The sequence below is a fragment of the Diceros bicornis genome, chromosome 14, assembly GCF_020826845.1.
Source record: "Diceros bicornis minor isolate mBicDic1 chromosome 14, mDicBic1.mat.cur, whole genome shotgun sequence".
Taxonomy (NCBI): Eukaryota; Metazoa; Chordata; class Mammalia; order Perissodactyla; family Rhinocerotidae; genus Diceros; species Diceros bicornis.
The window spans coordinates 63,027,751-63,039,324 of NC_080753.1; the positions used below are offsets into that span (position 1 = coordinate 63,027,751).

The window sequence follows — 11,574 nt, forward strand, 5'->3', positions numbered from 1 at the left end:
TGAGGGGACAGTGGGTGGCCTCCCACTCTGCTCGCAGAGTGCTAGTCTTCAAGGCAGGCAGAGGCAGAGATTGGATCAAACATAAACTGTTTATTTAATGCTGTTCTTAGACCACCTGAGAAATGGGGGGGCCATCAGTAAATTTAAGAGTTCTTTTCTCTTGTGTATTGATGTCCTGCTAATCCGTGGCCTGAAAGTTCCTAGAGAGGTCTAGAAATGCTTATCTTACACTGTGATTCTGTGAGGAAAGACTGATAATCCAAAACGCTCTTCTTTAATGTAGTATTTTTTAACAAAAAAACAATATTTCTTTAATAAAGTATTTATACCAAACTCTTCTCTCCATAGCCCTGATTTTGTGTTACTTACTCTTCCTAGAGAGGTACCCACTGTGCTTCCAACTACCATTATGCTGGCCAAGGCCTCAGAGATTAGCATAGGAAGTCTGCAAAGGAGGGAAGCATCTTGAACCCTAGACTTAGTCCTCTGAAGTGCCTTTATGTCCTGGCCAAAGCATCACCACCCCTGGCTGCCTACCACTGGCTCAATGTGCGACTTTTGCCACTGCATAATACGTGTTACAGGACCTAACTATCCGCCTCTAGTAACAAAAGGGGTCCAGATGGACCCGAAGCTAAGGAAGTTCTTTGCCAGTGGTCCTCAACTTACCTGTGCTGAGCAGCACCTGGGGAGCTTTTCAACCCCACAGAGCCTGGGCCCCAAGCCATCCATCTCTGGGGAAGGGCCAGGCATGGGCAATCTGGGAAAGCTCCCTCAGGGGTTTGAATGTGAACTTCGGAACCACTGACCCATGAAATACTGGCTTTTGGAAAGGGGTGTGAGGAAAAATGGGTAGCATGTGGTACTAAAAAGACAAATCCACCTCAAGTGGCAGGCAGAAAAAGGCTAAGGATTAAAGATGACCAGAGCAGGGACTCTGGAGAAGAGAGGAGAGAAGGAAAGACAGTGGTAACAGGAAAAGCCAGGAGGAGCTGAGCATGTGGCTCCACAAAAATGAAATAGATAAAACCATAATTGACATCTTAATTGCCATGGCACTTAAGAGTTTGCAAAGCAGTTCTGTATATTTAATCCTGACAAAAATCCAGCAAGGTGGAGATTATTCCCATTTTACAGGTGAGAAAACAGGGCCAGAGAAATTCGAGACTTCACCAAGACCATCAACCTAGTGAGCAGTGTGGAGCGGGGCTGGAACCAGGCTCAAGGGAGAGCACGGCAGGAAGAGGTGTGCGTAGCTGGAAAGGGAAGGAAAGGCGGTAACCTGAAGCACACTTCATAAAGACTTACCACCTTAATACTAACTGGGAGTGTGCGTAACAGTCATGGCTAATTTAACTCCTTCTTGAATCATTACATTAGCCCCCTTCTATCCCAACAAAATCCCACTTTAACCCCTTTCTCTATTATTGAGCAGTCACACGAGGAAACTTTCCCGCCTGTTTTGCTTTTCTCCTTCCCCAGGTCAATCAGTTATGGCCTTTTAAAAGGCCCACACTCTGGTGAGAGGATGAAGGAAAGTTAGTAAGAGTAACCCTTTAAAAGCAAATAGTAAACACATAAACCCAAGGACAAACAGTAAAATTCAATCCATTTATTTAAATGTATATTGTACATAAGATACAAATCCTCACTTCTGCCACTCAGCTAGAACTTTTCCGGGAAAGCCTCCATTTCTTCCTTGATCCTGTTTTCTACAAGTAACGCGAAGTTACTGTCTGTGTTTTGAAGGTTATAGCTGACAAACACCTGTTTGTTGGTCTTCCTGGCTAAAAAGAGAGAACACATCGACACAGCCATGACTGAAAGACCTGGAGGTCTGTGTGCCTCATACCTACCTCCCAGCTGAGAAATGCTTGGAAAAAGAGAACAGGTTTTAGGGAGAGAAGAAAGTTCTAATTTTTATGATTTCACAGGCAGCTGCTGCAAATACAGACTAAAATCACTTGGACACTCTCCTTGTCTCTGGAACAGTGGTTCTCGAAGTGTGGCCCCCTCATCAGCAGCATCACCTGGGAACTTGTTAGAGGTGCAGATTCTCAAGCCCCAGACCAACCGAATCAGAAAGGCTGGAGTTGGGGCCGGCAGTCTCTGTTCACCAGCCCCCGGGGGATCCGAACACTGGCATTTGAGGATCACTGCTCTACACAGAGAGTTAGTTTGGTTTTTTTTACTTCTTAAAAACACAGATAATATTAAAGTATTTAAAATAAAATATTAGGGCCCGCCCGGTGGCGCAAGCAGTTAAGTGCGTGCGCTCCTCTGTGACGGCCCAGGGTTCGCCGGTTCGGATCCCGGGCGTGCCCCGACGCACTGCTTGGCAAGCCACGCTGTGGCGGCGTCCCATATAAAGTGGAGGAAGATGGGCACGGATGTTAGCCCAGGGCCAGTCTTCCTCAGCAAAAAAAAGAGGCTTAGCAGATGTTAGCACAGGGCTGATCTCCTCACAAAATAAATAAGTAAATAAATAAATAAATAAAAGATTAAGCATTTTAAATAAATAAAATATTAAAGTTCTCCTTCAGTACCACCCTCTCTACCAATTCCACTCCCCTCCCAGAGGTAATCCTACTTTTCTACATTTCTGTGCATTTACATATACACACACACATAAATGTGCAGTTTTCAATTTGATGTTGAATATATGTTTTAGTTTCTTTCTAGAAAACCAGTAATAGTAGAGGTGTACTACTCCACCTGCAAAGATCAACACAGTTACACACCCAGAATCTGGAAGGCAAGACAATATTCCGAAGACAAGGTGGACAGGAGACCTCAACCAGTTACGTGCTGTGCCGAGCCTCCTCCCTGGGCTCACCCCGCACACGGGGCGGCTGCAAACTCCTACTCCCCACAGAGGCACTCACCCCACCCTCCTACCCCACGGAACTCAGATGGCCACGCCAGTCCCATCACCAAAGCTGAGAAGGTGGTGAGGTGAGGAGAGGTGAAACTGGGGCCTGTCAAGTCACAGCGCTCAGTCTGCCTCGTTCAGTGGCAGGAACTTCCCTGTCCCAAGGGAGCCACTCCAATTCCAATCACACTACTTGCTAAAACAGGTGATTGAGTGATTTTAGTTTGCATTTGCAGCAGCTGCCTTACAGAGAGCAAAGCCGTGTCCGCCTGCATCGTGCACCCAGCCAGCCCAGCTCTGCCCTCCAGAGCCGCACGGAGTCGGGGGGTCCTCACCCCATCCAAAGCCCTCCAATGTTTCCATGGTTACTCTGAATCCTCCAGGTCACCTCTTTTCCTCTTATCTTCCATATAAGATACCGTTTCAAGACACCTCTCTCTTCTCTTTACCCCTCTAGACAACTGACGACGGTCAATAATGCATTTTCAACTGCAGGGTCCAGACCCAAGCTTGAGACAACCACACAGCACAGGGCTGCCTGGACCGCCCCTTTGTGATCTCAGCACTGTGGTCGCTAGTCCTTCACGTGCCTGCAGCCACATCACACCACCGACTTCTCAAGCTTTTTCTGTGTTCCTGTCCTTGCTGGGCAGTGGTTAAGGGCAGCCACTTTTTGCTGATTTACAGACAGGATGGGATCTTTCTTTAATATTTGACTTTAATAAGTTGGTAGGGATATATTTTTTTGTCTGTGTTCTCTTTCAATTTTGGCAGATTATTGTAAAATGATGTAAACCACGTAAGAGGAAAATGTTAATTTAAAAAAGCCCCAACATTTTCACAAAACTAAAAAAACATAAAACCTAGTTTTTTACATACAAACTGCTACCAGGCCTCCATCTCGAGGACATTCTTGAGCCCATTTTACTTTATTGGCATAAACAACTTATCTGTGCCATGCCCAACAGGTTCCCGCCGTCCTTCTCTACCAGAATCTGTTGTCCACACTGTGGCGGCCCACCCAGTTTTCTGGCTCCATAAGTACGAACACTCCCATGTCTTCATCAGACCAGGCACGTCACAGAGGTAGTCTGTGTGATATAGGTGCGTCACTCCCTTAAACGTTGGCAAATACACAGTGAAGCAGCAGAAGCAAAGGGGCATCGTGTCTTCAAGTTACTTTCATGCAGTTCAGAAAAAAAGAACCATGTAACAGAGAGAGGGAATGCTGTCAACTGGGAATCTGGGTGAAGGCTAAGCAGGAATTCTTTGCATCTTTTTTGCAACTTTTCTGTAAATTTAAAATTACTTCCTAATAAAAAGTTACCAAAATAACCTAATAATAGTCAGGTTTCTCTAACTTCAGGCTAAAGAAAAAGTACGGTGAATGTTCCTAAAACGCTGTAGCTGCCTTCGTGGTCTCTGCCCTATTCACACACAGAACTCAGTGTGGCAAGTCTACAACGACCCACACTCACCCCATCCACGACACCCTGCTGCGCCTTCACCTGCCGGCTATGCTGTTGAAGTGCACATGCCCTAGAGTGACTGACACGTGAATTCCCACTTATCAGGGATCAGGATGACAGAACTGTCACACAACCAAAATATACGCTCCTCAAAATCAGGCTAGGCCTCATTCACTGTACACTCCCAGCTCCAGGGCACGGGGGCTCCATAACTGGCTCTAGAACTGAACTGACTGGGAACACTGGTGAACACGACGACTGAAGAGGAGACAAAGGCTGCCCTACTGTTCATGGTCTTCAGGCGCCCTGTGATGACCTGGCCATGGTACAAACTGGCCAAGGGCAAAACACACACTGTCCTTACCTGAACTACCTGGGTATTTACAGGAAGTATGTGTTTGGGGAGGGGGTGGAGCCTTCAACCTCACGGCCTTTGCTTAACACCCACTCTACACCACACTCAGGCCAGGCCAGTCTCCCTTCCCAGCTCTGAACATGGAGAGTGAAGGACAGTCCATCCCAAACCGTGCTGGCTGGCACCCTGCTCCATAGGCTCCACCAAATCCCCGGGAGGCCCAGGAGGCTCTCTGGAACTGCTGCCCACTGGGTCCTGTGGGCATCATTCACAGTCTCCTCCCATGAGAGTAATGTGCTTACAGGACGGAGTGAAATCACCTGTCACTCATAGGCTTAGACAGCAGCCAAGGCATGACATGGGAGCGCCTTGGGAGCATGCTGGCCCTGAGTGAGCGGGCATGGATGTGCCCTCCCTAAAGAAGGCCCAATATACAAAGGCCTGTGCCTACCCTACAGTAATGAGTTGATTTACCTCTTGGTATAAAGATTCTTTACTTCTAAAGTGACTTGCTTCATGGTTCCATTCAACAGTGAGGTCCCCATCTGGCTGCTCTTGCAGCACCAGCTGTGGGTACATACCTAAGCGCTGGGCAAGGCCAGTGGAGGTCGTATCAGAAGTGTCTCCAAGGAGGGAGGTGGACACGGGGATGGAGTCCTAAAAGGAAAACAAAGAACACAGTGCTGCTTCTCCACCAGCCAAACTCCTGTGGTTTCTGCTGCTTCATGAGGGTGGCAGCGGCAGGTTCTGGGAGGCAGACACATTTACCAAGAGAAAGAAGGTCTGGCACCTGTGTGTGTCAACAGCCAGCTAGGTTGATCCCCTAATGCACATGAGGTCACACAGCTGGGACAGACGAGAAGTCACCTGAAGCTAGCATTGCAGTGCGGTTAATCAGTTCCAGGACCTATTTCACATAAAGTACTTGTTTTCATGTTGGAAACTCCCAAGCATGCTGAAGGGCAACATTAGAACCAAGAGGGAAGCAAACAAGAACATTAGGGCACAGCATGAACAAAACCAATCACAGAGTCTAGGTACTAAGTGCCTCGGGTCCCACTGGCCCCTGAGGGAGCCACCAGCCAAGATGGCAGGACACCTAGTCTCCTCATCTGGGCCTGTAGAGAACACACAGCTCCATCCCCTGAAGGTGTCTGGGCTCTTCAAGGTCAACAAGGGCCCCGTGACTCTGCAAAGGGGCACCAACCATCAGCATCCAAGTGACAAAAATAAGAACTTCTGAATATGCTCAGCCAATCCTCATTTCAGATAAGAAGCAATAAAACTAAAGATAAATAAATGTGGCCTTCTGAAATCTAGAAGTAATCTTACTTCCAATTACTTTGGAAGTAATTCCTCTTACCATTAAAAAGGCCTAGCTTAAAAGAAAAATACCCACTAACTTATAAAATGGCAAAACAGCAGACTCCAGAAAGAAAGAGCTTCCATACAAAGGTCTGGGGGTCTCAGGAAGTGACAAGGTTTTTATAGGGACAAGCTTGTGCAGTCAGAGGCTCTGGGGTTTGGTGCCCGCCCCCACACTGTCCAGGTAGAGACAGGTGAACTGAATGAACACCTACTGTGTGCCAGACACTGTGACCAGAGCACAGATAGAGACCGCTCCTTATCTCCTAAGGGTTCAAAGTCACTTTAATACGAGACAGAATTTGCTCAGGCCTATAAAAGATGATCAAAAAACACAGGATAAGAATAAAAGCATTTACTACATGCTTTTTTGTTGAAAAAGATACAAAATATGATCTTAATTAATGAATTTGATGTTTACAGATTTCAAGTTTAACATTTAGCTGGATGTTAATAGTATTTACAGTTAAACCTCCTGAAAATAGAAAATCTATTTAACAGGGTGGCCTTTTTCCACCAAAATCAAAACTAAAAACCCCATATTGTTACCCTTCTTAGTACTTCATTATTTCCAAAATCATACTATGCCAAGCTGGTCTCCCAGGCAGACACATGCCCAGCTGGTTCTACTGTGGCTGGAGCACCACCTCTCACTCCCCCAAGTGGGCCAAATGAGCCCTAGATTATCTGAGCACAAGGGTGCCACACCCCATGTGCCCTGGTCCCAGGCCAGCTTCCTCATGCTGGTGGGACCCTGCGTCATCCTCGCTCTGCAGCCTCTCTTGGCACCAAAGACAGACCTGCTTGACGTACGGCAGGCCAGCCAGAAGAGCAGCAGAGCTGTGTGGTTTTGTTCTACACGGTCTTGTCCTACATGTGGGGTTAGAGGGAAGGTATGAGGGGCAGACCTCACAGACCCTTTGGTACCATCCTCCATGCACGTGCTGGCAAGGGCCAGCTAGGAAGGGCCAGATAGCAAACAGTTTAGTTTTTGTGGACCACAAGGTCCAATTGCAACTGCTCAACTCTGCCATCAAAACGCAAAATCTGCGACAGACACTACTGAATGGATGGGCACAGTTGTGTTCCAATAAAACTTTATTACAAAAGGAGTCGGCAGGCCAGCCCACAGGCCAGAGTTTGCCAAGCCCTGATCCACAGTAATCTTGGATTTCCTGCCTTAAGTTATGGCCTGCACTCTTCTCTCCAGCTGGCCCAGTCATCTAGCCCCAGAGGGCACACAATGTCGCCAACAGATGGGACTGGCCCTTTTTCCTTTTCCTGCCCCAATCTTGGTGGAGGGTGACTTTCCAGTTGAGAAAATACACCCTACGAGGAGCTATGACTATCAAGTGGTCAGACCAACAAAGCAGTCCACAGGAGGACCCTTGAAACTGATTCAAGAAAGCAATGCCTGGTCTTACCAATGAGCAGTCCTGGGCCCCATGTGGCCCGCAGCCTTACGCACTGTCTATGACTACAGCCTTAGGACTAGGAAAGAAAGAAGGTAAGGTGCCTCGACCTCCAGACACACAGCCCCACCCATCACCCCCTAATCCCTCCAGGCCCCCCTCCTCTCCTCCAATGAAAGAAGACTGAGATTGCCACCTGCCCAAAGGCCCACCTGGTGATATTCACCAGAAAAGAAATACAAGAAAACACACCCAGGAAAAGAACAGCAAGAAGGGAAAGGGCAGAAGAGGGGTACTGTGTGAGGATATCATAATCCCATCAGAGGCTGTCTCCTTGCTGAAGCCTTGCCCAGGCCCTGCCTGAGGGCTCACTCCTCTGATTTGCCCCACCCCCGGGGGCCCCCCGAGATTACAATCCTTTCTGGCCAACCAGCTGCGGGTTACTAGTTCTCCCTAGCAAACAGGGGTCTCCTGAGGGAGCATGCTGGGGTGCTAGAGCACCCAAGTGGCCAGTGAGTGGGCAGGGATGAGGATGAGAGCAAGCAGGCTCTACCAGGTAACAGGGCCAGCAGGGTCAAAGTCAAGTCTCCGATTCTGCTCTGAGTTTCTCTCTTGAAAGTTTGGAGCAGAGGAATGACAATATCTGAGTGCAATCTGCTGCCCTGTGGAGAACTGGCCATAAGGCAGTGTTGTGAGTTCAATGTGTCCTCCGAAAAGATATGTCCACATCCTAACCCCTACTACCTGTGAATGTGACCTTATTTGGAAATGGGGTCTTTGCAGATGTAATTAAGATGTAAGTTAAGACGAGGTCTACTGGAATAGGGTGGACTCTTAATCTAATATGACTGGTATCCTTATAAGAAAAGACACACAGAGAAGGCAGCCATGTGGCATTGGAAGCAGAGACTAGAGTGATGAAGCTCCAAGCCAACGGACACGAAGGACTGCCAGCAACACCAGAAGCTGAGGGAGGCCTGGGATCATTTCTCCCTCAGAGCCTCCAGAAGGAACCAGCCCTGCCAACCCCTTGATTTCAGACTTCTGGCCTCCAGAACTGTGTGAGAATAAATCTCTGTTGTTTGAAGCCGCCCAGTGTGAGGGACTTTGTTATAGCAGCTCTAAGAAACCAATACAGGCAGCAAAGGGAGAATCAGCAAGGAGAGAAGATGCTGCAGGCGTGGGCCAAGGTGGCAGATCTGCAGGAGTGACAGGTGGGTGGATTCCCTGTACGTTTTGACTGACAGCAGGACCTACAGATTCACTGTCATTCGGCATGTGCAGTGTGGGAGACAGAGAGGCATCAAGGATGACTCCAAGGTTTGGATGGAGTTGCCATAATAGAGATGGACTGGCTGTTGGAGGAGCGGGTTTGCCGGGAGAAGGCAAGCGTCTGGTCTTGAGTACGTCTATGGTGAGATGCCTACTAGACTTCCAAGCCGAGACACAGGAGTCTGAAGTTCAGGAAAGAGGTCTGCACTGGAAACATGAATAAATGTTGGTGTAGTCAGTACAGAGATGGCATGAAAGCTAAGAAGTAGACGCCATCCCCCAGGGCGCCAGTGTGAGCAGAGGTCCCACGGGGAAGCCCCTGGGCACGCCAACTGCAGAGACGCGAGAGAGGAGGAGCCAGCAGAGGGGCGGGGCGGGACCTGCCTGCGGCCACGTGCCGGCCTGCCACTCGCAGCCCTTCCGGGTGGCGCAGGCCCAGACCGACCCCCCGGTCCCTAGGAACAGGAAGAGTTCCGGAGAGCCCGACGGGCCCCACCGGCCCAGGACACACCTGGGCCGCGCCCGCGCACCTAGGAGGCCGGAAATCTACCGCGTGGGCACCTGAGGTCCCTCTGGTACCCCCACCACGCGCAGACCCCTCGGTGACCCTCCGCCCAGTCCCCGGCCCCCTTCAGCCCCAGCCCCCCCAGTCCTCTCCCCTCGCCCTGGCACCTCCCGGGACGGCCCCGCCACGGCCCCGGCCCCTCGCCCCCCTCCCGCCCGGCCGGCACTCACGTAGCGGCTGCACATGGCCACGGCGAGGTTGCGCAGGTGCGGCGTGGCCCCCACCCACAGGAAGAGCGAGTCCGTCAGCCTCATGACGTGGAAGTGGACCAGCTGCTCCCACAGCCTCGCGCTGAAGTTGTGCAGGGAGACGTCCCCACCGGCGGCGGCCCACTGCCCCTCCATGCAGCCCGGTCGACCGCGCCTGACCGCCGCCGCCGGCCAGACCCGAGCAGGCGAGCGCCGAGAGGCCGAGCGCGCCCAGGCTGTGGGCCCCGGGCGCGGGCGGGGCCGACGGGGGGGCGGGGCCCGGAGAGGGGCGGGGCGGGCTGACGGCCCTCGCCCTGCGGAGAGCCTCGGAGCGCGGCCCCGCCGGCCTCCGCCCGCGCTTCCGGGGCGTGGCTGGGCGCGCGGGGAAAGCCCTCTGCCGTCCCCCGCAGCGGCGGGCTCGGCGCCCCGCGGTGGCCTCGGGCGGCCCTCGGCGCCCGGCAGAACTCGCGCTCGCTTGTTCCCTGCCCCCCTGCGTTGTTGAAGAGCAGCACTGATGTGCTGGAGCTAGCCGCATCTTCCCAGGGAGTGACACGTCGCCCTACGAAGACCATCGCTTTTTCATTACCAGTTCCTTAAGCACCTCGGGAGCAGCCACCTCCCGCCAAGCCGTCTTTGGTTTGGCTTACCAAAATCCTCGTCCTCCTCGCTGCCCCGTAACTCCAGGGAAGCGTTGACCGTCGCTCGCCTTAGGAATGGCAAGGATATTGGGAGAAAGCGTCTAAAAGGAAAACTGCGTCAACTAAGTCGGCCGGAGGATGGCTGGGCGCTCTTTTGGACTCAGACCCCCGGAGCCACAATCGTGTATAAGCGTGGGCCGTGGGCTAACCTTTTAACCTCTCTGAGACTCATTTTCCTCGTCTGCAAAATGGAAATAAGAATAGGTACCTCCCAGAGGAGGGGAAAGGATTATGAGCGCGTACATGGGAGGCACGGCTGATGCTGGGGGACCTTTAATTTAAGTCACTTTGGGACACTACAGAGTTGATGTAAGGAAGCCTTCAACGTGTTAGGGAGAATGTTTTTGGTAAAAGCAAACCCCACTTTGTCAGATTCTGTTACGTACCGATTGACTGTTGGACTGAATTGAAGTTTAAAAGGGTAAGTATTTTTATAGGATGGCTCTGTTTGCTAATTAGCAGTGATTCACTTGTATAGTTAATTTTCAAGTCAATATTTTTTAAGAGCTTTATTAACGTATAATCAACATACAATAACTGCACATATTTAAAGTATACAAATTGAAGTTTTGACACGTGTATAACTCATGAAATCATTGCTACAATCAATACAATGAACATATCCATCACCCCAAAGGTTTTCTTCAGCCCCTTTGTAGTCCTTCCTGCCTTGTCCCCAACCACTGTCTACATTTTGTCCCTACAGATCAGTTTGCATTTTCTAGAGTTTTATATAAGTGGAATTATACAGTATGTACAATTTTTTGTCTGCCTTTTCAGTCATAATTATTTTGAGATTCATCTAGGTTGTTGGGTGTATCAGTAGTTCATTGCTTTTTATTTGTTGAGCAGTATCCCATTGTATGGATGAACCACTGTTTGTTTATCTCTTCACATACTGATGTTCATTTGGGCTATCTCCAGTTTGGGTATATTACAGTAAAGCTGCTGTGAACATATGTGTAGAAGTAAGTTTCTTTTTGGACATATGCTTTCATTTCCTGTAGATAAATACCTAGGAGTAGAATGGTTGTATTATGTGGTAGTTGTATGTGTAACCCTTTAAGAACCTGACAAGCTGTTTTCCATGGTGATTATACCATTGTACATTCTCATCAGCAGCGTATGCGAGTTCTGGGTCTCCCACATCCTCACCAAACAGTGAGGACCACGTCAACTACTTGGTATAATCAGTCTCTTTCATTTTAGCTATTCTAAGAGGTATGTAGTGGTATCTCATTGTGGTTTTAATTTTCATTTCTTTAATTACTAATGAACTTCAATTCATACTGCACACCGTAACACAAAAATGAACTCAAAATGGTTCATAGACGTAAACATAAAACCTAAAACTATAAAACCTCTAGGAGAAAACCTT

The 11,574-nt window shown here is 49.5% G+C and overlaps 1 protein-coding gene across 1 annotated transcript; it reads right to left on the reverse strand.

Annotated features, from left to right (window-relative positions):
• Window positions 1–1,597: 1,597 nt before the first annotated feature.
• PSMG4 (proteasome assembly chaperone 4) lies at window positions 1,598–9,691 on the reverse strand. Its single transcript, XM_058555364.1, has 3 exons — window positions 9,481–9,691; window positions 5,278–5,353; window positions 1,598–1,787 (listed from the first exon to the last, which is right to left on the reverse strand). The coding sequence occupies exons 1-3, from the start codon at window positions 9,652–9,654 to the stop codon at window positions 1,666–1,668; spliced, it is 372 nt and encodes a 123-aa protein (XP_058411347.1). The 5' UTR covers window positions 9,655–9,691; the 3' UTR covers window positions 1,598–1,665.
• Between the last annotated feature and the right edge of the window lie 1,883 nt (window positions 9,692–11,574).